At 40.3% G+C, this 27,623-nt stretch overlaps 1 protein-coding gene across 1 annotated transcript in view; it reads left to right on the top strand.

Moving 5' to 3' along the window:
* The window catches only part of MRPS9 (mitochondrial ribosomal protein S9), a 57,570-nt gene that overhangs the window by 10,744 nt on the left and 19,203 nt on the right, over positions 1-27,623 (top strand). Inside the window, exons 2-4 of the mRNA XM_084753259.1 lie at positions 2,496-2,675; positions 21,122-21,184; positions 21,263-21,293. Of these exons, the coding sequence (XP_084609385.1) occupies positions 2,496-2,675; positions 21,122-21,184; positions 21,263-21,293 (274 nt within the window). The remainder of the gene's footprint in view (positions 1-2,495; positions 2,676-21,121; positions 21,185-21,262; positions 21,294-27,623) is intronic.

Here is a 27,623-nt window from a genome sequence, read left to right as displayed (position 1 = left end):
AGTGCTTTTAACCACTGAATTCTCTGTCCAACCCAAGTTTTGTTTGTTGCTGTTGTTTTGTTTTTGTTTGTTTGAGACTGGTTCTCACTGTATAGCCCAGGCTTACCTCAGACTTGGCATCCTCCTCCATATAGGAATTAAAGGTGTGTGTTGCCATGCCCAACTTCCTTAACAACATACACCTTGTTCGCAGACGTCTCCTGTGCACATCTACAGAACTGTCTGCTTCTTGGAATGCTCATCAGATGTCCCAACCTCAGCTCTCCTGCAGTTGGACTGTCACTTCCTACCTTGATTGTGCTTCTCATCCCTTACTGCAGAGCATGGGCTCCAGTTCACCCAAGGCTCAGACCTGGTGCCTATGGCTGCTGGGAAGGGTGGTGCTGGTTACCAAAGAGACTGTCTTCTGGGTTGCTTTGAACCTTGGGTTCAACTACATTTGAGTGCACTGCCCTCACCATGGTCAAAATATCTGTACTGTGTGTGGATCCTTTTGGTACTGAGACAGTTGAAAGAATAATCTACTGTATTGCTTTTGTCCCCAAATTCATGGCTTTGCCTGGATTTTTAAAGTAGAAAAGCCTCCTTCCCTTAATTGCCAAATGGAAGGAAGATTTTTTTTTCATTACTGAAATTAGACCTGGAATCACAAAAACAACCAGTTAAAAGAATATGTAAATTTTATATGCTAAAACTCCTAGAATGGAGAAATGGGTGCACTAGACTGAGCAAGGGTATTAAAATAGGCTCTGTCTCTAAAATAGGTTGTCTCTGGTTGGCCTCTCTTTCCACAGGGGATGGAGGCATTGAGTTCACTGGATGCTCAAAACCACAGCTAGTACCCAGCTGTACATACCCTGTAGTTTCCCATTATATAGCTACAATAAGGTTTTCCTTATGAATTAGGCATAATAAGAGCTTAACAACCATAACTAATAACAAAATCAGCAGTCATAGCAGTATATAAGTTAGATAGAAGTGCCTCTCCTCACCTCAGAATAATTGTGTCACACTCATCCGCCTTTATCCTCAGGTAATGGAACCAGGAAAGGTAAAAACTAGACAAGAGGAACTGCTGTGAGCCTAACCTACTGGTGGGCTTGTTTTTACTCATTAGTGCTAGCTAGCACTTTGTAAAGCAGTGTATGAGAATATCTTGTTGAGTAATTATATTTCTCAGAGGTGAAACTCTGCTCTCCTAAGCAAAAACAAAGGTTTTTATGGAATTTTAAATTAGTTTCTTACCCATTAAAGAGTGGGTTAAAATAACTTTTACTCAGTTAATTCAGAGGCTCTTCAAAACATAAGTTTTACTGTTAACTGGGTAATGTTTTCTCCTTTTTCTTTCATTTTGTTGCAAATGTAGTGGCAAATTACTGTAGAATGTTCTGAATTTAGAATTCTCAAGAGGGAAGGAAAAAAATGTAGGAGGGATGGGCCTTTGTGTGTAAAGGAGATTTTTAATGTGTATGAGACAGGAAATAAGAGTATTACTGAGATTGTGACTTTTAAGTCTGAGTATTATTAGCAGTGTTCAAAGTTGCTGGGGCAGAGATAAAAGGGTTCAGTTTAGGTCTTAAGAAAAGACTATTTTAATATTTGACACTGTTCATTGAAGGTGAAGTGTTACTGTTGGAAGAAAGTTCCTTGTACTGTACCATAGGAGGACCAGCAACAGCAAATGTGTGATTACTGCTGCCTCAAGAAAGACGGAGACAAAAAGACAGAAAACCTTTATTTACAGCAGCATGTTTAGCCAAGTTTGCCAGAAATCTTAATGTTGAGTCATTATAGTGTCATTTTCTTCATTATTTCATATATATATATGAGAGAGAGAGACAGACAGACAGACAGACAGACAGACTGACCGAGAGACAGAGATAGAGACAGTAAAGTCCTAAGCCAAACCTACCTGCTGTGTTTCTCTTTCAAAACAAGAGGAGTGCCTGCAAGGCCATACTACCATCTTCAACCCTCTTGTCTGCTTGATTCAGGCATTTGCCTGTTGGTTTGTTTAGGATGTGTTTCTGTGCCCCTAGGCATCTGGAAACTTGAACTGTAGATCAGGCTGGCCTCCAACGTAGAGATACCTCACCCCTCCCCAAGCACCTCTGCCTTCTGAGTGCTGATTAAAGGTGTGCTGCCTAGCTTTGTATATTTGTTTCATGTGATTTTCTCTTTATTTCTCATGCATCCAGTGTGATAGCTCACTGTCACTGAGCAAACAGTACCAAATGTGTTTATAGTGAAGAGGCACAGCACACTGCTTGGAGGTATTTTGATGTGCTGAGTTGCTACTGAATTAATGCACTTGCAAGGCTTTGAGTTGAGCTTAGTTCTAGCACCTTGGTTGGGTGCTAGACCTTTTTTCTTTGTTTCTGAATGTCTGTTGACTAAGGATGATAAATTATACTTTGTTTTATTTAAAGATAGTGATCTGTTAAATCACTGTTTAATTTTAAATGCTTTCTTTTCTTTCCATTTATGTCCCTTAGCTATTAAAGCTAATACATACCACAGTTGTAACAACAAAGAAAAATGTCCAAGCCTCAAGACAGGAATCATATACAGAGGATTTTATTAAGAAGCAGATTGAAGAATTCAACATAGGAAAGAGGCACTTAGCCAACATGATGGGAGAAGATCCGGAAACTTTCACTGAAGAGGATATTGACGTGAGTGCAGCTAACTCTGGTGGGAAAGTGGTTCTACAGGGTTGTTGCTGTGCACAGCACTTTTCTCATTCGCATAAACTCCTTGGCTCTGAGAAGTTTACATCAGGTTATCAGAATAAAGTTAGATGCCTGTTTTGTGTCAAGTTGGAAGCACATCTTTTCTTTTTCTTTCTGAGACTCACATTATTTGAATAATTTTTAAAATGACTTCAGCTTTGATTACTTTACTTTGGCTTATTTCCTGTTTGTTGTTTTTGTTTTCTCTTCTCTGTGTTCTTCACCTTGGCTAGAGAAAAAAAAATTTTTTTTTTACTTAATACTTAGAACCATAATTTCAAAGAGAAATATTATGGTAAGCTTTAGATCATATCCAAAAACAAGTGGTTTTCTAGATTATGATTCAAGGTCATAGAGGCTGCTGTGAGAACTTGTACAGTATTTGGCAATGCTTTTTTGTTGTGTAGTTTAGATGATCATATATGTGGTAGTAGAGGTAGAGTCAAGGAAACTCTTACAAATAAATCTTGGCCAGTATGTTTATTAAATACATATTTGAATTTTCAAAATAAGGATGTGTTCTATGTATGAGCTTTTGCCTGTGTGTATGTCTGTTTACCATATGCATAATTGGTACCCACAGAAGTTAGGAAAGAACATCAGATCCTCAGGAACTGGAGTTGCAGATGGTTGTGAACCACCATGTGGGTACTAGGAACTGAACTTGGAGCCTCTAATAGGTCTCTTAACCACCAAGCTATCTCTCTAGCCCCTGAATTTTTTAATTTTTTGGAGAACTTTGTGTATGAATACTATATTAAAATCATTACCCTACCCTCTCCCCCTCCAACTCCTCAGATGTCCCCTACTCCCCTTCGAATTCACGATTTCTCTGTTGTTACACACACACACACACACACACACACACAGAAAAATTGATATATAAATATATGCACAAATGTGTGAATATATATATACACATATAGAGCTATATATACATACATGTGCACACATGTATAGATAGGTATGTACACACACACACACACACACACACACACACTCCGTACTGAGTCTGTTTAGTGTTGCTTTTATGTACTTGTGTTTAGGGCTGACCACTTGGGATTGAATAACCTATCAAAGGCGTGTGCCTGGAAAAAGTGACCTGTTTGTCTATCTGTCTATTTCTCTCTCTTCGTACCTCCCACAGCAGCCACTGATTGCCTGTAGGGATGGGCCTTGTGATATTCTCCTTATTTCCATGGGCATATTGACTGGTAGTATTGTTAGCCAGTCTTGTTTAGCAGTGATACTGTTGAGATTTCATGGTGCAGCTTCCCTGTCCTATCTGGAAGATACTGTATTACTCAAGGCTTCCTAGTCCTTTGGCTCTTACAGTCTTTCTACTTTCTCTTTCACAATATTCACCGAGTTGTAAGTGTAGGGTTATATTGTAATTGCATAGGTTGGGGTTGTGTAATAAGCCATGGCCACTTTTTCTACATTTTAACCAGTTGTCGATCTCTGTCATGGTCTCTGTCTGCTGCAAAAAGAAGCTTCTTTGATGAGAGGTGAAAGCTACGTCAGATTGGCCTGATGCATAGGATGGGAGACTCCAGCTAGCTTTGGAGTGGGGGGATGTTGGGTAGGGAATATTTTTAGTTTTGCTAGATACCCCAATAAAGATAGCAGGGGAATTTAACAACTCTAAAGCTAGATCTTATTTTGTAAAAGCAAAATCAAACTTTTAAACTATTTTAACTGAATAACATTTTTACTTATTTTTTGTAATTTAACTTTCTGAGTGATATGAATATATTCTGAGAAATTTATCATTAGATAATTCTGTCATTTTGCAAAAAGTGCTTTATACAAACTAAGATTATAATATTATCAGCCATTGACTGAAAGATTATTCAACATGTGAGTGATACAGTTACCATGGGGAATGATTCTAAATCCCCACTGATAACAAGATCTCATATAAAATGACTGTATGTTTTATATATAGCCAGTATATATTCCCACATGCTTTAAGCTAATCTCTAGGTCACCTATCAACTTTATATAACATAAAAGTTATTTACACATTTACTATGTTGCATTTAGATAATAATGAAGGGGTAAGATTATGCAAATTTGGTACAGATGTGATGGTAGTTGACTCTAAAATACAGAGAATTGCCTGGGTTGCTATTTTTAATCTTTATTTTTGCATTTTAGTTTAATTTCTTTTATAAATACCGTTATTTTACTTTTAAATGGTACAGAGTACCTTATTAATCTCCAGAGCTGCATTTTTGATTCAGTTAAAAGAATTGTCTTTTGGTTTTGTTTGCAGTAGGATCTCATATGTTTTAGGCTGGCCTCAGCCTCATCTGGTAGCCAGGGATGACCTTAAACTTGTAATCCTCCTGCCTCTCCTTTTGAGCCTTGGATTACAAGCATGTTCCATCATGCCTGGTTATGAGGTGCAGGGGAGCAAGCCTAGTGCTTCATGTGTGCTAGGCAAGGATTCTAACCAAGAGAACCACATCCAGCCCAGCAGGGTCTGTTAGTGCCCTTGTAGTGACTCAAGGTAGGGACCTTCTGTCATTATATCTTATGGTAACCTAGAAAGTTCCGAGAAGATGAATGATGGTACTTCTCTCAGGTAATGGAGGTATTACTTCATTTTCCTGAAGTCTGGGCTTCATGCACACATGCAAAAAGGAAAATGCTTCCATTTGCACTTTAGACTTGCGTAGGCCTCATTTCACAACCATAGGTAGTTGCACACTCCTAACTCTAGGCATTCCTTTCTTTTTTAAAAAAAATACATGCATTAAAAATTTTTTTTTTTTTGTATTTTTATCTTTGACTTTTTTGTCAGCATGTGTTTATGTGACCAGGTGTATGCCTGGTGTTTTTGGAGGCCAGGAGAGGGCGTCAAATCCCCCCCAAACTGGCGTTACAGATAGTTGTAAGCCACCAAATGGATGCTGGGAACTGAACCTGGGTCTTCTGCAAGAGTGTTAAGTATTCAATCACTGAGCCATTTCTCCTACCCCCTACTTTCTATCATCTGCTTGTTTGGGACATGAATGAATACTATACAACATTCCGTCCTTTGCGACTGGCGTCTTTCACTTAGCATCATGGTTTCAAGATTTGCTCAATTTGTAATAGCGTCTCCCTTCCTCTGTGTTACTGTTTTTCTACCTTTGGGATGGACAGCTTATTCATCAGTTGATGGGCATTTGGACTGTTTTTGTCTGCTGTGCATACTGCTGCTGTGAGCATATATGCTGTGAGCACTCATTTTTGTCAACATTAGGTCACACTTCTTTTGGATATTCACTTATATCATTGATATTCTGAAGTCATGAAGATTTGCTCTCCTGTTTTGATTTAGGGGTTTTATGTTTTTTTAAATTTATGTTTTAACTAATTTAATTTAATTTATAATGAAAAATATGTATTTTTTCATTATAATGTATTCAGATTACATCCTGATTGTTATCCCCTCACTTGTATCTTCCCATTCTCACCCTCCCTCCCTCTTCTGTCCTATTCCCCTTCCCTTACCTCTGACAGAAGGGAACCTCCTCTCCCACCATATGACTACAGCCTGTCAAGTCTCATCTGGATAGCCTGCTTCCCCTTCTGAGTGCCACCAGGCCTCCTTGCCAAGGGGAAGTGATCAAATAGGGACACCAGAGTTCATGTCAGAGGCAGTCCCTGCTCTCCCCACAACTGTGGCGAATGAGCTGTCCATTGGCTAGATCTGAACAGGGAGTCAACATTTACTGAATGTATTGACCTTGGTTGATGCAACAGTTTGTGCTGGTCCCCCTGGGCCCAGATCCTCCAGCCTTGATGGTCTTGTAGCGTTCCTGGATCCTCTGGGCCCTTCTATCTCCCCATTCTCCTATACCACTGTCACCTGGAGTCCCAATAGCAAGTCTCCGCGTCTGTCCCAATCTCCTGCTTAGTGAAGACTCTCAGGACATCCATGTTGGGCTAGTATCCAATTATAAATGAGTATATACCATGCGTGTCTTTCTGGGTCTGCGGTACCTTACTCAGGATGATCATTTCTAATTCCATCCATTTGCCTGCAAATTTTAAGATTTCCTTGTTTTTGTTTTGTTTTGTTTTGTTTTCTGTGTTTTGGGTTTTTTTGGTTGAGTTTTTTGTTTGTTTGGTTTTTGGTTTTTCAAGACAGGGTTTCTCTATGTAGCCTTGGCTGTTTTTAATAGCTGAGTAGTATTCCATTGTGTAAATGTACCACAGTTTCTTTATCCATTCTTCAGCTGAGGAATATCCAGGTTGTTTCCAGATTGAGGAATATCCAGGTTGTTTCCAGATTGTGGTTATTATGAATGAGGCTGCTATGAACATAGTTGAACAAACGTCCTTGTTGTATGGTAGATCATCTTTCAGGTATATGCCCAGGAGTGGTATGGCTGGGTCTTGAGGTAGCACAATTCCCAATTTTCTGAGAAAGTGCCAGATTGAATTCCAAAGTAGTTGAAGAAGTTCGCATTCCCACCAGCAATGGAGGAGTGTTCCCCTTTCTCCACATCCTTGCCAGCACGTGCTGCCACCTGAGTTTTTGATCTTAGCTGTTCTGAAGACTGGATCTCAGAGTCGTTTTGATTTGCATTTCCCTGATGACTAAGGACATTGAGCATTTCCTAAGTGCTTCTTGGCTATTTGATATTCTTCTGTTGAGAATGCTCTGTTTAGCTCTGAACTCCATTTCTTAATTGGGTTATTTGGTTTGGTGCTGTTTAATTTCTTGAGTTCTTTATGTATTTTGGATATTAGCCCTTTGTCTGACAAAGAGTTTTGTGGTTTTACCTCTTAGATTTAAGTTGTTGAACATGGGGTCCAGCTGCGTTTCCATGTGGATATTTAGTTATTCCAGCATCATTTGTTGTAAGGAATTGTTTTCATCCATTAAATTTTGTCATTTTACCAAATAATAACTAGATAAATACATACATACATGTGAAGATTTTATTTCTGGTCCCTTGGTTTGTTCATTCTGTCTGTCTGTTTTTCAAGACAGGGCTTCTCTGTGTAGGCCTACGAGGCTGGCCTTGAACTCACAGAGCTACGCCTGCCTCTGTTGGGACTTAAGTCACCACTTCCTAGGCTTATCCTCCCCCATTATGGTGATGATGATGATAATGATGATGATGATTATCATTATTATTATTATTATTTTTGGTTTTTTGTTTTTCTTTTGTTTGTTTTTCAGACATGCTTTCTCTGTGTAGCCTTAGTTGTCCTGGTCTCCATGACATTGCAGACCAGGCTGGCCTGGAACTCAGAGATCCATCTGTATCTGCCTTTCTTGAGTGCTGAGACTAAAGCCATGTGCCACCATGCTCATCTTCATTATGTGTTTTTATTCAGTGCAAGTCCTTTTTTATTATTGTAGCTTTGTAGTGCATGTTAAATTGGAAAATGGGGAACTAAGATAGTTGTGCCTCTTGAATCTTTGTAGTTTGATGCTTTCTGCAAAAAGCCACGTAGGGTTGTGGTTTGGAACTTGGATGAATGGCTAGACCAGTTTTGGAACTGTTGCCACCTGAAGGTTAAAATCTGAGAACATGTCTGGCTAGTTTAAACTTTTAGTTTCTCTTTGTAGCATTTTGTAGTTTCCACAGTCTAAACTTGGTGCTTGTTAAACTTACTTCTTTGCCCTAATTTCCTTTCTTTTCTTTTCTTCTCTTTTCTTTTTGTTTGTTTTGCTTTTTTCATGACAGGGTTTCTCTGTGTAGCTTTGACTATCCTGTACTTGGTCTGTAGACCAGGCTGGCCTTGAACTCACAGCAATCGCCTGCCTCTGCCTCCTGAGTGCTGGGATTAAAGACGTGCACCACCACGCCCAGCCAGGATTATTTTCTTACTTTTTCTTTTTTCATCAAGTATGTGTAACTGATTTTGTTCATACAAAGATGTCTGTAAAGTGATCTTAAGTCTGCAGTGTAGCTGAGGTGCTTTACTGAGTCCTCAGTTGACTCCTAGAATTTCTGTTGTACCACCGTGAGGAAATACCTAAACTTTTATTTCTATCTGAATGCCTTTTGATTTCTTTTTTTTTTTTTAATCTATTTTTTTCTAATTGAACAGAGTTTGAGGGCAGACATGCCCATCTTGTGATGGTGCTTTGGTGGTGTTTATTGTTCTACACTTACATAGGAAGCTATCCACAGTGCTTTATCATATTCGGCTAGTTACTTTTCATACCTAGTTTGTTGAATCTTTCTGTTGTTAACATAGTGAATATTGCTTTACACTTTTTCTGTGACCATATGTTGTGTTTTATTGTATCAATCCACCTAGTATATCATGCTAATTAATATTCAGATATTAAAATAACGTCTCTGTTCATGAGATATTCCACTCTATCAGTTTGTGTAATGTTATGTATTTATGTATTTGGTTTGTGAGTATTTTTGAGTCTGATACTAGTTCATAGCTCTTTGGGTTTGAGGTCTGTTTTTTGAGACAAGGTTTTTCTATGTAGCTCAAGGAGGCTTTGAATTATAAACTGAGCTACCGAGCCGGGCATTCAAGGAGGCTTTGAACTTCTGATCCACATGCCTCAGCCTCCCCAGTGGTAGATTATAGGTGTGTGCCAACATGTCCATGCTAATTACCTTTTGATGTGTATGGAACATAAGTAGCCTTTTGAAAGGAGGAAAATCACTCAACACTTTCATTGTTCTATTTAAAGAACAAGTGTTTTCTAAAAGCATGACAGACAGTGAAGAACCAGTAGAAAAACATTTCAAATCTGCTGTGTGAGCAAACAGGCTTCTGAAGGTATCAGTGGGGTCCTCAGAGAAGGCTGGAGAAGTAGTAAGGAGATGCTGTACCAGCTAGTGTGGCCTTAGAACAGTGCCAGTGTCTCTTTGGTCTTTAAAATTCTCTGCAGCTATTTTATTTTTGTTTAATTAAATAAACAGAGGGTTTATTCATGGGGGAAAGATCAACATTTTCACACTATATTAAAAATGAACTATGTTTTGGAGTTGCAAGTTTATTGCTTAAATGTTTAATATGAATATTAGTTTAAGAAATTAAAACTTTTTTGAGTGTTTACTCTATTAATTGTAGACGTGTCCTATAACTTCATGGAGTTACCTAGTTAAAAGTTTAGGCTACCTATTTTAATGTCAGAAAATTAAGTGACATTGAGACTATTAGTTATTTTATATATTTTCTTAGAAATTGATTTTCCTTATTGCTTTGCCAGTGCTGAAATATCAAGAACCCTAAACATTATGTTATGTATTTAAGACTTTTTTGTTTGTTTGGTTTTGTTTTTGTTTTTGTTTTTCGAGACAGGGTTTCTCTGTGTAGCCTTGGCTGTCTTGGACTCGCTTTGTAGACCAGGCTGGCCTCGAACTCACAGCGATCCGCCTGCCTCTGCCTCCCAAGTGCTGAGATTAAAGGCGTGTGCCACCACCGCCCAGCAAAACATCTTTTTATGGAATGAAGTATCATAAAATGTTATTGTTGAAGTATCAATGACAGATACACATCTGTTGTTTTAGTAACGTTTAACTTTATCCAGTTATGCATCGAAATCATGAATTAATATGAAAAACATCCTATTGCTTTAAAAAATAGACTCTTTTAAAATGGAGTTGGATTTCTGCGAGGAATAAAAATGCACAGCATGCAGAATCTAGGTGTTATATTAGTTCCGTCTTTGTGATAGACTTGTTAGAGTTGAAGCAGTACAGGAAGCTGTGGACCCTGGGCTGACGAGGTTTCTTGCAGTGTCTCTAGTGCTGTGATGTTTAAGTCACATTGATTTTCTCTTGAGATTATAAAGGGTATAAGCATAATACAGTGTGACTGTCCTTATCTCTCTCTGCAGCTAGAACCATTACATATGCCCTAGTTGCCTGCGTAACACTGTGCCTTCCTCAGAGTACCTGAGATACTGTGCAGTAATGATTTTACATTGTGTGATTTAAAGGGGAGGGTGCCTGGTCTCCTGTAGGGTGGTGTGGCTTACCTGGCTCCATATCCAAAAGCCCATACGGAAGTGAGTGTGTGCCATTTCCTTGAAAGTGCTGACGTAACTCTTCTGTGCTAGACTGTGGTGCATGTGATTGATCACATTTTATTACAGTTAACTGGGCCTTTTATTAATTTTAGTGGATTCGCCTTGGCATTTTAAAAGGATATGTAAAAACAGAAGCAGACAGTGACAGCCGACTTCCATCAGAGCATTGCTGTCACCTGTTCAGTATGGTTTCTGTTTTCCTAGTATCTTTACAAGAGGGTTGGTTACATGTAATCACCTGAAAGGGAGACAGTATAGGCTGTATTTGGAAAATTTCCCATGAAAAGCTGCTTAGATATTTCCAAAGACAAAACAGTTTATCAAAAAAAAAAAAAAGATGAAGAAGCAGAAGCAGCCATTGCATTTGTTGTTATATATTTAGACATTATAATGCTTTTCTCTAATATGTTTTTATTGCTAATATATTAAAAGTAAACACTGTAAATTTATCCTTTTTAACTATGATCAGGTGTTTAATGTTTCACAAAACAGAGTTTTCCAGTAAAGGGAAAGTACTGCCTGTGTGTGAGATGCTGTTACAGAGCTTGATTCACTGTCGCATTTAATCTGCACAAACAGCACTGAGGTGTCTGCAGTGGTGAGCAGCCTCTATCTGAAGGCTGTGCCATGCGGTTTTCAGCATCAGTGTTTGGGGTTAGCGGCATCTGAAGTCTACTGCAGGGTGAGCTTAGTGTTTGCCTTGGGACTTCCCTTTCCACTCTGGCTGCTGACTCCTGGCTGTGGCTGGGGGAGGGGGGGGTGTTTGCCCCTGTTGTGAATGGCCAGGCTTTGCTCTCTCTTACTGATTCTTGCACTCTCTTTTCCTGTTGAGTGTCTGCCTGTGTGTCCACCTCTAGCTGCTGTTCCCTGCTAGCTAAGCTTCTGGCATAAATGAATTTGTTAGGAATGTGAATTACATCAAAGAGCAATTGATTCTAGTTTACAAAATTACCTTAGAGAATTGAGTTTGAATAGAAAGCCGGCTTCACCGAATGTCGCATATATATTTATGTATGAAAATTATTGTCAGCTAATATTACTCACTATTGTTTCTTATAAGACATTTTAAAGGGTACTAAATGTCTTAGTAAAAATAAAAAGAAATCCAATGAATACTTTTTAAAAAATAAAAACAATTCTTGATACTGTTGGGATTAACTTTAGAATTATATCACTTGGAAAATATCACTTGGAAGATGTGTTATTTTTTAGGCTACAGTAATATATGTCTGGAATTTCTTAGTAATTACTTGCTGCATCTAATTTTGCTGCGACAAGCCTGCAACCCCAGTATTTGGGAGAGAAAACTCAAAGGGATTAGGAGGTCTAGATATGAGACTAGCCTGAGCTACAGGAAACCCTGTCTGAAACAACAAACATTAAAAAATCTTGCTGTAATTAATTTTGATCTTTGTATTAAGTTTATGTGAGAAATGTATCTTATAACTTTTAGGCTTATTTATTTTTGGTTTATGTGTATGAGTGATGTCCCTGCATGTATGTTTGTACGTGAGCTGCATGTGAAAGCTAAATAAGGCTGTGGATCCCCTTGTGACTGGAGTTACAGAAGGTTGTGAGCTACCAAGTGGGTGCTGGGAATCAAAGCTGGGTCCTCTGAAAGAGCATCCAGTGCCCTTAACTACTGAGATATCTTTCAGCCATCATTTTAGTATAATAGCAAATTAAAATGAGCCTCGTGCTTGACAGAGATTTTCCCTTACTTCAATATAATAATTTAATTTTTGCCTGCTTACTTTCAGAGTTATATTGAAAAGAAGCATAATAAGCTTTGGCTCTCACCACTGCACAGCTCTAGCTGCTGAAACCCTCAGAAGCTGGAGCAGAAGCCCAGATACTGGCAAATAGTTAGTGGTGTGTGTGGTGTTGTCCTGGCTGCTGTAGAATTCACTATGTAGACCACAGGCTGCTGCCACATGTTGATGGTGTGTAAAATTATTTCTGTCTACAGTAGTTCAAGTTCATGAGTGTTAGCTGGGGCATGTCAGGTGGAGCAGTGAGCTGAGTGGGCTTATGTAAGAGTCTGTAGTCTGTGAAAGCTGTAAGGAACTAGTAAGACACGAATGTGGGGCATTTGCCAGTGCCAGTCCAGTTTCCTTCCTGAACCCTGGTGAATGGTGGACCAAGACCTGTAGGTCTTCTGGATGCTCGAACACACTGTCCTGCTAGAGCAGACATGAGTAACACTAACCACTGACCACCAGTCGGCAAGGTGTTAGTGAGTTTCTTAATCTTTCATCTGCATCAGAAACTATTGTATTAAGTCATGCCCTGGTACTCTATGTTCCTTTTGACTAAGCACATAGTAGTGATAAATTTTAGGTTGGAGACATTGACTTAATATTAACTGTGGTGAATACAGACGTGCTTCTATTTACTAATGCTTTAATTTGGGAATTAAAAGTTAGGCTCTAGATTACTGTAGAATTTTAGGAAGAAAGCCAACAAACTGATGTATAACACTGCTGAAGTCTACCAATTACTTTTTAATTGGTATTATAGACCTCATTCTAAAACCAGACTGTTTTATTCTCGTCAGTGTGAATGTGTTGTATGAAGTTTCTCTAATTGATTTGCTGTGCCCATTCCATTTGATGTATCATTTTTCACAATATTTCATAATTTGTGCTCACTTCTAATGAACAGAGTCGTTAGGACAGGCATGTCTAAGTACAACTGACAGCTAACATTAGGTGCCAGATGCAGTTTATAAAGCTATGTAGAACTGTGGAGAACAGTTTAAATAAATTAGCACCTGTACATTAGTCTCACTTGCTGGTAATTTATAAGCGAATCAGTAGAGATGACATTTAGGTAAGTCATTGATCAAGTTAACAGCTGCAAACCCACTGCCCAGCTGGGATACCTAATTAATAGAGATTGCATTCCTGACCTGGTGCTTCTCCTGGGCTAAGCCCACAGTTCATTTATAGTTTTGACTGAAGCCTAAGGATGTAGTCGGGTATAGTGCCTTCATTTTAGGAAACTGTTGACTTCCCAATATTATGGTTAAAACAAAAATTACATATTTAAAGAGATATTCAATAATGATGTTAACTTTATCACAGACTTAATTTTTTTGTTTTGTTTTTATTTTCCGAGACAGTGTTTCTCTATGTTATCTTGGTCTTCCTGGATTCGCTATGTAGACCAGGCTGGCCTCAAACTCACAGCTATCCGCGTGCTTCTGCCTCCTTTGTGCCGGGATTAAAGGCGTGAGCCACCACTCATAGATCCCCAGACTTAAATTTTTGCAGTTTACATTCTTTGTCTTTTGGTCAGTCCTTTTGTTTGGGAATTGAATTAAATGTTTAAAGGTATGGTGTTTATTTAAATCTTTAAAGGGATGTGTGTTCTCCTTTTTTCGTGTGTGTGTGTGTGTGTGTGTGTGTGTGTGTGTGCGCGCGTGCGTGCGTGCGTCTGTGTGTGCGTCTGTGTGTGTAAGGGGGAGGGCAGCCAGTCATTGAACCTAAACTTGATGTGTAACAATTTCTTTACGTGCGATATTAGTAAAGCATCAAAGAACTTGGCCAGGTTAAATTTATACAAATTTTGGGACTTCATGTAAGAACTATTTAGAACCCAAAGAAAACCCCTTTGGTTTTCTGTTCTTCTAGCTAACGTTTTCTTTGGATAAACTTAAAACTAACAGCCTTACTCATGGAATATGCAGAGGCTTTATGTTGTTTTGAGTATGTGTACATATGTATCAGGGGTGGTTGAATATCAGCACATTTAAGGCAGAGCATGGCCAGAGTCTGCTTCTTACATGGAGAAGCAGTCTGTTAGAACACACTTGCTAAATTAGAAACAGACAAGTGTCTGTACAGGAGTGTCTGCTGAAGCATCTTGAAAAATCATTAGCAGAGTTCCAGCTACACCCCCAGTTTTCTTTTTGTGGAAGATTTGTTATTTCCTAGTTTAATAGAGTAACAGTAATAAAAACAGCATGGTACTAGCATAAAAATAGGTTGTTGATCAATGAAATAAAATCAAAGACCCAGAAATAAACCCACATGTCTATGGACACTTGATTTTTGACGGAGAAGCCAAAACCATACAATGGAAAAAAGATAGCATCTTCAACAAATGGTGGTGGTCTAACTGGATATCTATGTGTAGAAAAATGCAAATAGATCCATATTTATCCCCTGGCACAAAACTAAAGTCCAAGTGGATTAAAGACCTGAACATAAAACTAGACATACTAAATCTGTTAGAAGAAAAAGTGGGGAAGAGCTTTGAACTCATTGACACAGGAGACCACTTCCTGAACAGAACACCGACAACTCAGGCTCTTAAGATCAACAATTAATAAATGGGACCTCTTGAAACTGAAATGCAAAAGACACAGTCAAGAGAACAAAACAACAGCCTACAGACTGGGAAAAGATCTTCACCAGCCCTACATCTGACCGAGGGCTAATACCTAAAAAATATATATATACAACTGAAGAAATGAAACACCATCAAAACAAATAACCCAATTAAGAAATGGGAGTACAGAGCTAAACAGAATTCTCCACAGAGGAATACTGAATGGCTGAGAAACACTTAAAGAAATGCTTAACGTCTTTAGTCATCAGGGAAATGCAAATTAAAATGACTCTGAGATTCCATTTTACACCAATCAGAATAGCTAAGATCAAAAATTCCAGTGGCAGCACATTCTGGCAAGGATGTGGAGAAAGGGGCACATTCCTCCATTGCTGGTAGGAGTGTAAACTTGTACAATCACTTTGGAAATCAACCTAACACTTTCTCAGAAAATTGGGAATAGGGCTACCTCAAGAACCAGCCATACCACTCCTGGCATATACCTGAAAGATGTTCCACCATACTGTAAGGACATTTGCTGAACTATGCTCATAGCAGCTTTATTTGTAATAGCCAGAATCTGGAAACAACCTAGATGTCCCTCAGCTGAAGAATGGATAAAGAAACTGGGGTACACTTACACAGTGGAATACTACTCAGATATTAAAAACAAGGAAATCTTGAAGTTTGCAGGCAAATGGATAGAACTAGAAATGACCATCTTAAGTGAGGAAACACAGACCCAGAAAGACACACATACTCACTTATAAGTGGATATTAGCTCAACATAGATGTCCTCTGAGAGACTCCTTCCAGCGGGGGATTGGGACAGATGCTGGGACTCTCAGATGGACTCTAGATGGAGTGCTTAGAGTTGTATGGAAGAGTGTGGGGAGTGGGGGATGGAAGGTTGTGGAGGGGTCAGGAGCTCCACAAGGAGACCATCAAGGCTGGTGGATCTGGATCCAGGGGCTTGCACAAACTGTTGCACCAACCAAGAACAATGCATGCAGTAAACGTTGACCTCCTGTTCAGATCTAGCCAATGGACAGCTCATTCTCCATAGTTGTAGGGAAAGCAGTGTCTGCTTCTGACATGAACACTGGTGCCAGTGATTTGATCACTTCCCCTTGGTGGGGTAGCCTTTCGGGCACACAGAGGAAGAGGATGCAGCTATCCTTATGAGACCGGATGGACTGTGGTCAGATGGTGGGGCAGGAGGGCTTACTGTCCCTCCCATGCAGAGGTCTAGGGGAGGATAATAGAGCAGAAGCGGTAGGGAGTGTGGTAAGATATGAGCAAGGGGATAACATCTGGTATGTAATGTGAATAGATTATAATAAATAAATAACTTCTTAAAAGATATTTGAGGGAGTGGTCATGGCTGCTAACTCCCACCAGCACTGGGGAGTCAAAGTGCAGTGGAAGTGAACAGACAGCTCACTTCAGCAGAGCATTTCGCTCCTCACTTTTCCTCCTGTGGGCTTCTGGCTGGCCACACTTTACCTGTCATAATACTGAAATTTTGCATTATTTTGTTATGCCAATCTAGATGTTTTGGAACAACATAATCTTTATCCTAGCTAAGATTTTATTTGATAATAGCTTTCTGTCCTCAAACATATTTATTATTTATTCTTTGGTATAATTATTTTATTTGAAATAAGTACCTTGATGTGGTGGTGCATACATGTGGTCCCATCTAGAAGGCTAGCTCTTTCTAAGTTTAAATAATTGTCTTCAGTTTAGGTTGCTTAGGGAGGTAATTATCACATTTTTGGAGGTGTGGCCTGCTGGAGGAAGTGTGTCACTGGAGGAAGGCTTTGAGAGTGTTTTTAAAACTCACCATTTCAAGTGCACCCAAACTTCCAGCTCCGGGTGCCATGCCTGCCACCTGCTGCCACATTTCCCTGCCACGACAGACCCTTAATCTCTTTGGAACTATAAGCCAAATAAACTCCTTCTTGTATAAGTTGTTTTGGTTCATGGTGTTGAAGCAGTTGCAGGATTGAGATAACAGCGAGGCTGGACAGAAATCTCTGGAAAGGGAGGCTATTATAGGAAGTAATATTGTCCAAGGACAGGGTAGGTTTTGGGAAATGAGAGTTATATATTGGCCTAGATGCCACCATAATCATACAGTCTAATTTAGATAGCTTGTTCACATTAGTTTGCTCACAAATGAGACAATAATTGGGATGTAAGGAACCCTTTTGTTGTAGCCATAAGTCATGTGGAAGATGGTGACAGTGACAGGATGGGAAGAGGGTATTTCTTTGACAGAATGACAGAGCATGGGAGAATGTGGAGAGCATTATACTCCATAACGAGGAAAAGTAACTGGAGCAGGAGGGTTATGGGGGCTGCACTTGATGTAGGTCTAGAGAGCCTTGCGGGCGTGAAGGGGAGCAGAAGTGCAGCCTGGCAGGCCACGAGCGCTGGTCCTGCCAGCGCTGGTCCTGTTAGACAGGAGGAGCTGACTGGTAAGAAGACCAGGTGGGAGGTGCTACTGACCACTCTGCTGTCTTGATGTTTTATGTGACATAGACCTTTTGTCTCCTGACAGAATGAAGTTGGAGGCCATATCTTAGTCCTCTTTCTAAACTGGCTATTACCTAGCATCAGGTTGGGGAAAATATTTGTTAAATAAAGCTTAGGAAAGTAAATTGTTCATTTCTTTGGGAATTTTCTTGTTATTTATGGCTAAATAGCTGTGTGCGTTTAAAGCCGGGGAGGACGTGAGTCTGATCTGAGAGAACTGAAGAGCATCTTCCTGCTCTGACTCTAGGTTGCTGAGGATGCATCTGTAAAATAGAGTTAATAAGTACATGACAGTCTTAAAATAATGAGGACTGCTATGGTTTCTGTAAGGTGGAAGTTTTACATTTATGTATATTGAGTGCACACTTAGTGCTGCCTTTTTAATGTGTTTTAGTTAATCCTGCAAGCAGATTACTAGTGATGGTGTCTGAAACAAATGGCTTCTGTGCTTCTCTTTCTCCATCCTGTTCTCATTCCTGCTCCCTTCCTCTGCAGTGTAATAAAAGTCAAGGTTTTCCCATTTATAGCATCTAGTGTTCTACTCAGAACACACTATAGTCTGTTTATCACAACACTGACCAAAAAAATCAACAAAAAAAACCCTTGTTCTTATTTATTCATTATTCATTTTAAAATGCATTCACTTACATTTTAACAAGTGTGTGCTAACTGGTAGTTAAATGAACCCAGAAAGCAACAAACATTGCTTTTTCAGTAAAGCCACTGCATCCTTTGTTTGCTTCAGAATTTGGGGGGTGGAGGAAATCTGCATAGAATGCCCATAGGAGATGAATGGAAGTAATAGGTTAGGTCATGTCAGTACTATCCCATGCATACTAAACAGATGCAGACAGCATGCTGAGAGCCTGTCTTTACTGTTTGGGATGTTGTCTTACTTGATTTACAAACAACTGGCTTATTTTATTTACTGTTCTTTTTCATTCCATTTTTATCCATTGCCCACCTTTTTATTTTTTAATTAGATTATAAGATTGAGTTTCTCTCTTTAAGTTAGAACTACCTTTCACTTGACTTTCAGAATATTTCCATCAGGCTCTTTGTTCACTTGTTTCTGTGTTTGAAGAGGTATTCTCCACGTCCCAGCCATCCTTGCAGTGGTTTTCTTTTTCTTTTTAAACTAATCTCTATCACTTAACTTTCTCATGATTTTTCCACTGCTGACCATGCCTGAGCAATATAGAAGTGCAGTGGAATTCTTCCATTTCCATTTCCCTTTCGGATTATTCAGTGATCACGTGATTTAGTTAGGTTGTGCTTGAAAGTGATGCCAACGATAGCCTGCTGCTCATTGGAGGATGAATGGCTTGTGAGCTGACAGGCGTACTTAATCTTCTGTGCCTGTGCTGTTCTCACCTGGGCCTTGCCACAATGCTGACAGCCTTGGGCATGAGGACAAGGCCTCATAGATGCTTTAGGACAGTGATGGCCTTCTTTAGACACGTTGGGTGTGAGGAAGTTTTTTGACATTTTTTTCTACCTTTTAAATTTGAAATGTTTCAAATTTCCATGAAATATGAATGTTCATTGAATACTTGCTCTTCATGTAGATAAATATCACAGCATCTTCCACATTTCCTTTGCCTCTGTGGAGAATAATTTTGACTGCCCCATTGAAAAATCAGGTTTCAAAAGCTGAACTTCTAAACATCAGTAAAACACTGAAGTAGATACACCCTTCATGTCAATATTTCTCACAGTACAATTGTCCCTTCTAATATAACAGTTCCGTAGTGTCATTTATGTGGATGGTCTATATTCAAAATTTCCAGAGTGTCCCTAATTGTCTAGATTTTTAGGTTCTAGAGCATCTGCTCGGGTTTGGAGTGTGTGAAGGAAATCCTTGGCTGAGATATCCTCCAACTTCATCTGGGAAGGGCACAATTTCTCCCACTGTGGCTGATGGGCTGCCTTTTCTTCCTTAGCAGTCCTTCTAGAACTCTTGTGGAAGTATCTTTTTCCTTTGTTTGAAGGAAATGTTTCTCACAGTGTCTGGCATTTGAATACTTGATGCCCAGTTGGTGGCACCCTTTGGGAGGCTTAGGAGACCTGACCTTGTTGGAGGAAATGTGTCACTGGAGGTATGCTTCAGGGGTCAAAAGACTTGTGCCATTGCTTAGACTTGTGCCATTGCTAGCTTTGTCTTGCTTCTTGCTTGTGGTTTAAGATTTGAACTCTAAGCTGTTGCTCCACTTGCCACTCCTTACTGCTGCCGTGCTTTTCCATAATGATGGCGGTGGGCTCTTTAAAGTCACAATCAAGCTGCCTTCATCAGGTTGTTTTTTCACAGCAATGGAAAAGTAATTAACAGAGGAGGGTAATATTTGAGTCTGAGTTTTCTGATCCCTGATGGCATGTCAGCAAGGGGCTTTGTGATCTTTGCCTGAATTATAACTGACCGGGAAATTATAAAGTGATGGCCTTTCTACCTTGTCATCTCTCCTACTTTAATACTTGCTACTGTCTAGTAAGCAGTTTTCTTTTCTCCCTGCCCTTCCGTCCACTGTGTATGTGTACCTGCCTACTAGACTTCTAATGCACACCTGCTTATTAATTGTGCTGTAGGACATCTCTTTGATGTTCAAATTGTCCTGGGGTGGGAGGTAGGCTGATGAAATTTGTTCACGCCCTGGTATAAATGGCAATGAGCCAGGAGTCCTCGGAGACCTGTGTGAGGGGAGAACACATCTGCAGTGGCGAACTTGTTTGAAAAGTGTAGTTTAAAATATCACCAGGGCAGGGTTGGTCAGTGTGGAGTGCATGTGCAGTGTGAGTGAGGGCCCGTTTTCAGTCCTCAGGATCAAGATAAAATCAGGACGCTCTGGTCTGCGTGAGAACCGCCCCCCAGGTTCAGGTGTTTAGAGCTCTGTCCCAGCTGAGTGCTGTTGAGGGAGATGGTAGGACTCTTAGAGGCTGGGACCTGCTAGAAGAAGTAGGTCCCATAGGGCGTGCCTATAGAGAGTTCCTCTCTGCGTCCTGGCCACCATAATGTAGAAGTCTCTGCCACACTTTTCCAACATGACATTCTGCATCTGCTCAGAGCCAAAGCAATGGGTCTGGCACACCTTACTGAAAAGATGGACCAAGAAACATGTGCCTTTTAATTGCTTCTTTCCAGAGTCACAGTGAATAAAACACAAGCCTGCTTGTTGTAGTGTTCTGCCTGGCCTGGGCCTGAGATGGTTCCCCTCAAGCACAGTGCCACAGGGTTGTTTGTATAGAAGCACCTCTAATTTCACTTGGAACCCTTGATGTTGACACTTGAAAGTTGTCAATAGCCAGGTTATTAATTACTGGTTTTGTTGTTATTTTTTTTCTTTTGGGAATATATGTTTAGTACTTTTGCTTTGCTATTTGAACTGACATAATACATATAAAACTCTAGTTCAATGTCTGGTAGACAGTAAGCATTCCATAACTTAGTTATAAGTTGAATATGTTTTTATAACAGTTGTTAATTAACTTTTGTATATATTTTCAGAGATCTATTGCTTACCTTTTTCCAAGTGGTTTGTTTGAGAAGCGAGCCAGGCCAATGATGAAGGTAATCAAAGCTACTTTTAAAGAATATCTGTTATGTGTTATAGAGGCTGCCTAATAACACTTTACGTTTATTTTACAGCATCCTGAACAAATTTTCCCAAAACAAAGAGGTAAGCTTGCTCAAGATTGAGATGGTTTGGTTTTTTTTTTTTTTTTCTTTTTTGTTTTTTTGTTTTTTTTGTTTTCACTAGTTTTGGGTTACACATCAAGTTTGTCACAATGGATGTGACATAGGTCAAAAGGACTCTATATAATAATTAGTGGCCTGAGTTTGCAGATTCTGTATAGGATATGAAAGTTAGATCAAGCTATAGCTTGTGTGTGTGTGTTAATGTCACACTTGTATTCTGATTGCACTAGGTATCTAGGAGAAGGATTTTGGGGGTATAGGCCTGCAGACGACTCATTCACCCCATTTGTGTGAAGTCTTGCTGCTCTCCTTCTTTAGAGAGATAATTTTACTGACTATGGAGTGTTAGTCGCTTTTGTTCTCCTAGCTCCTTCCCTTAGCCTTCTGTGTAGACGGGGTCACAGGCCTGCTCCACTCACCTTAGCCTTCTGTGTAGACGGGGTCACAGGCCTGCTCCACTCGCCTTAGCCTTCTGTGTAGATGGGGTCACAGGCCTGCTCCACTCGCCTTAGCCTTCTGTGTAGACGGGGTCACAGGCCTGCTCCACTCGCCTTAGCCTTCTGTGTAGACGGGGTCACAGGCCTGCTCCACTCGCCTTAGCCTTCTGTGTAGACGGGGTCACAGGCCTGCTCCGCTCGCCTTAGCCTTCTGTGTAGACGGGGTCACAGGCCTGCTCCACTCACCTTAGCCTTCTATGTAGATGGGGTCACAGGCCTGCTCCCCTCACCTTAGCCTTCTGTGTAGACGGGGTCACAGGCCTGTTCCGCTCGCCTTAGCCTTCTGTGTAGACGGGGTCACAAGCCTGCTCCACTCACCTTAGCCTTCTGTGTAGACGGGGTCACAGGCCTGCTCCACTCGCCTTAGCCTTCTGTGTAGATGGGGTCACAGGCCTGCTCCCTTCACCTTAGCCTTCTGTGTAGACGGGGTCACAGGCCTGCTCCACTCGCCTTAGCCTTCTGTGTAGATGGGGTCACAGGCCTGCTCCCCTCACCTTAGCCTTCTGTGTAGACGGGGTCACAGGCCTGCTCCACTCGCCTTAGCCTTCTGTGTAGACGGGGTCACAGGCCTGCTCCCCTCACCTTAGCCTTCTGTGTAGACGGGGTCACAAGCCTGCTCCACTCACCTTAGCCTTCTGTGTAGACGGGGTCACAGGCCTGTTCCCCTCACCTTAGCCTTCTGTGTAGACGGAGTCACAGGCCTGCTCCCCTCACCTAAGCCTCTTTCTGTCCTAGTGCTTCACTTCATTCATTTTTTTAAAAATGACTTTTAACGTGTGTGTGTGTGTGTGTGTGTGTGTGTGTGTGTGTGTGTGTATACAGGCCTGAGCAGAAACATATAGGCATGCACACATGGACATCAGAAGACAACTTGGAGTAACTGGTTCTCTGCTTGCATCAAGTGTGTCCCAGGGCTCAAACTCAGGTCATCAGACTTGATGGCAAGAGCTTTACTCAGTGAGCCATTCTCAGGCCCTCTCTTCACTCCTTCAAGTCACTTTTATTTTGGATTTGTCATAAGTATTTTAAATCTCTTTCTAAATGTGTCCTGTGTTTCTTATTTCTCATTTCTTAGATATGATCAATTATAACACACGTAACATTTGTCCCAGATAGCTTTTGGAAAAATGAGTGAATGCTGTGTACAAGCGTACATCAAGTTTGAAGATAATAGTGTCATGTAGAGTCCAGTCATCTGTATGAGGCACAATAACTTGTACCTAGTGGGTTTTCTGATAAGTGTTTGGAAGAGCAGCAATTTATTCTTCCTTTTCTCACTGAATTCTTTTCTCCAGCTCCTTAGGCTTCCTACCTATTCCTCTCCAACTCTTAGTGTAGCTTTGTGAGGTGTGTCACTTGGTTCCTTCAAATCATACTACTTTCTCTGTTTTATGTTCTCATTATTACTAGCAGTCGGAGTAAGACTCGGAAGCTTCAGGCTATCCCTGCAAATTGCCCATGTATGATTTTGAGGATATGCCAATATTGCTAGACTTGTCTAACATTGCAGCTAAGTGTATTTAACAATGCTCCTTTAGAAATAGCAGAAGTTTGGCTTTCTGCTCTTAATTTTATTGTAATTTTTATAGGATAAATCAGTTTGTATGCACTTAGAAAAGTAAGAGTGAACTTTAGACTTGGTATGGTACTTGTATTATGTTACCTCTTGGTTTATGGAAAGACAGAAGTTGAGTTAACATAAAACACCTGTCCTGTAAAGTGGTAAAAATATTGGGAAGAATAAAGTTACATAGCAGGTTGATGACAGAGCCAAGAAGGAGCACTGATACAGACAGCCCAGGATGGGAGGAGGTGGGATGGTTCAGTGAGACAACAGTGTTTGTATTGATAGAAGCTGTTGTCCAGTAAGTAGATTTGATGACCTTGAGCCTCTCTGTTCCACGCACTTAACACTAACAACTTATAAAGCAGGGCTGTTAACTAAGGGTAAAGAATTCAAATAATGCATCATGGTTTTGTAGTTGTAGACACAAATCCAAGCAGATGACTACCAAATAGGAGTACAAGTTTGCACAGTGAAATGAAACATTGTGGAAGAAATTAAGTCCTAAGAGTTATATCAGTTAAATTTTCTGACTTAAAATCAATAGACCTGTATCACTATTGGATTAAAATTGAAATTACACACTGTTTGGAAGTATTTGACAGTTCCCATCAAGTCCTTGGAATATAGTCATTATATCATGCAGGCGTCACATAGGTTGTTAGTAATTGAGAAAGACTAAGTAAAAAAAAAATTTAAATTGATGGCAGATTTTTAAAAGCCCAGCAACACAGAATAATCTTTAAGAAGGCTAGTAAAGTCAGAGAATAATATTACAGATATTTTCTTGTTTTTATTATTATTCCTGTGGGTGCATGCTTGTGTGTGTGTGTGTGTGTGTGTATTGAACCTTGGTCTCCTGTATGCCAGGCAGACAAATGCTTAACCATGACGCTGTCTGTGGTCCAGTATTAACATTTTTAAGTGGCAGCATTTATAGGCTGCCCTAAGGACAGCCTAAGCTGTCTGAATACAAAACAGTGACTTCATGCTAATTGGAATGCTCTTCTAGGTTATAACAGCATTTTCTGACTCTTAGAGTAAGCCAGGCACTATTCTTCAGTGCTTCATGTTATATCTCAAAATTTTCATAACAGCCTTTATAGGTACAAACTATTATTTTTCCCATTTGTAGTTTCTAAGGGTGCCTAGACAGGTAGTAATGACTCATGGTACAAACGTGTGACCACCACACTCTCAGACAGGTAGCATAAAGAGTAATTTAATTGCCATAGTTACACCAATTGGGAAAATTCTGGGTAGACTGCAGTCAGCCAGGCCTCAGATCATCAGGTTTACTAAAAAAGTATTATCCCATCAATGGGCCTGTTAGTGAATTCTATTATGCCTTGAAGTATCAGAAAACTTGTTATTGTATAAATTGTTGTAGACCAAAAAAGAAAAAAGGCTTCTCATTCACTTACGAAGTCCCATAATTATTAAATTTGGACATGAATTACATAAAAAGTAAGTAAAGCTCCCTACCTCTCAGTACCACCCCTGGGAAAACAGTGTCTTACTGTTTATTTAGCTAACCTGGAACTTAATGTGTAGACCAGGCTAGCCTCAAATTCAGAGAGATTCACTTGTCTCTGCCTCCTGATTGCAGACGTAGAACATTTTAAGAGACTACCAGAAATTCTCAGAATTTTAAGTGTGGTTAAACATCAGTCAGTGTATTAATGTAATTAATTTTGATTCAAGGAAAAAACATTTATATAGGGAAAACAATTAACAGAATAGAGCTTTTTCGTTTTGGTAAAAGGATTTCAAGTAGAAATGTAAAGAAGCTTGCTTGCTTGCCTGCCTCCTTCCTTCCTTCCTTCTTCCTTCTTTCCTTCCTTCCTTCCTTTCTTTCTTTCTTTTTCTTTTTTTTTCCAAGACAGGGTTTCTCTCTGTAGCGTTGGCCATCCTGGACTTGCTTTGTAGTCTAGGCTGGCCTCAAACTCGCATCTGCCTCTGCTTTCTGAGTGTTGGATTAATGGTGTGTGCCACCACACCCGGTGTAAGGAAACTTTCTTGTTTGAGTAGGACATTTCATGAGAGAACAGGAACATCAAATCTTTGAATGTCATTAAATCCCATTGCATTCAGAAATAGCATACATCAATTACCAACAGTTATTTGGCAGCTTAACCATTAGCATTTTACAAGAAGCACATAGGACTGGGTGTTTATGCAGCTCAGTCGCAGAGGGCTTGCCTAGCATGCATGAGGTTCCATCCCCAGCACCACATACACGAAAACTGTACAAAGGGAAGAGGTCAAAACCATCAGCAGGGAAATGAATGACACATAGACCAATTCAAGGCCACGGAGACAAAGGCTGTGGCTGTATGTCAGTGATGGAGTATAGCTAGCATGTTCAAGGCTCTGGGCCCAGTCCTCAGCACGTCAGAACAAACAATAGGGATACCAGGAAATTCAATTACTGTTCATAGATTATGGCTGCCTGCTGAGAAACTGACAAAGTATAAGCAAAAAATTGTATTAGACCATTACTGGTAAGTTATTATTTGGATGTCCGAATTCAAACATTAAAGTGGAATAGTTCTGAAGATTTTAAGTCATGTCCTTTATAAAAGTGCTTGAACCCCCACTCAGATCTAGCCAAGGGACAGGACATTATCCACAGTCATATGGAGAGCAGGGACTGACTCTGACATGAACTCTGGTGCCCCATATTGACCACTTCCCCTTGGTGGGGAGGCCTGGTAGCACTCAGAGAAAGGATAAGCAGCCTACCCAGATGATAGGCTGTGACCATATGGTGGGGGAGGAGTCCCCTTCTGTCACAGACCTAGGGAGGAGAACAGGGTGAAAGGGCAGGGGAAGGGAGGAACAGGAAGAGACAAGCAAGGGGATACAAATTGAGATGTAATCTGAATAAGTTAATTTTTAAAATGATTAAAACAACAACAGCAAAAGTGCTTATGCCACAGAAGAGCTAAGGGTAAAATGTAGAACATGGAAGTTATGTGAGGATCTTGCCACCCAGTGACATTATAGTAGCCAAAACCACACAAGGAAAAAATATTGGATTGGATGGTGATGCTAGTCGTATTGATTGCTGTCTTTGACAAGACACAAACCATTTAAAACTACTAAGTCCAACTATGTTAATGCATATTTGCATATGCGTTTGGACATGGGGAAATTTGTAGTCGGCAGGATTTCAGCAGACCAGAAAATCAACCAAAGTTGCTGCTGGAACCTGGAACAGAAGCCGGAACCTGGAGCAACAGCCGGAGCCCAGAGCCTCGAAGCCTTCGCTGGAGCGGTTCTCTCTAGGAGCCTCTCAAGTGGATTGAGCAGCCCAACAATACCCATAAAGCCCCAGCCTCCTGCTTTGGGCTTATACATATATATATGTGTGTGTGTGTGTGTGTGTGTGTGTGTGTGTGTGTGTGTGTGTGTGTGTGTCTGTCTGTCTGTCTGTCTGTCTGTCTGTCTGTCTGTCTGTCTGTCTTAGTCTATACTAGGATGTGTTTCCGTCTGTCTGTCTGCCTGCCTGTCTGTCTGTCTGTCTATCTGTCTTAGTCTATACTAGGATGTGTTTCAGCTGGCAATAACCAAGCCCCCCGCCCCCAACTAAGTGGTGACTTCTAAGTGGATAAACATCACCTGTTCTCTCCAAAGTCTGTTCCCCATCCCATACTGGGAATCAAAACAAAAACATGTTTACATCCAATACCTATCCCACATTTGGGATCAAAACAAAAACATGTTTACATCCACTACAAATCGTATATAAAGTTTTCTAAATTAAAGTAGTAGGAAATAACTGAAAAAAAATTTATACTATGTAGTAAACCTAGGAATATGACTTTTCTCTTGAGACAACATTTTCCTATGCAACCTGGGCTGACCTCAAAACTCAGAGTCCTCCTTTCTGTGCTCCAAGTGCTGGGATTACACTTGTGTGCTGCCACACCCAGATAAGGATGGAGTCCTTAACAGTCACTAAAAACAGTTCAGAAGAGCCTCAGCAGAGAGTAGGCAAAAGAGTTGGAGTTTGTGTCTCAGTTTGCTCAACAATCGGGTGTAACTCCTTCCTGAGCCTCTTCTGCTGGTGGCTGTTTTAAACTTTCAGTGGTAGATCACCATGGGGTCGGGATAAATGGCGTGACAAGCAGGCTCCCCAATGCAGATGTGCAGCACCGAGCGAGCCTGCTTCAGATCTCAGATGCACTCACTGACTGTCATTTTTCTCTTGAAAAATGTGGGACCTGAATATTTTTATTCTAAC

The sequence above is a fragment of the Acomys minous genome (assembly GCF_964271855.1).
Source record: "Acomys minous genome assembly, chromosome: 13".
NCBI lineage: Eukaryota > Metazoa > Chordata > Mammalia > Rodentia > Muridae > Acomys > Acomys minous.
Note: the sequence above shows the minus strand (reverse complement) of the source record. Positions and strands in the feature narration are given on the sequence as shown.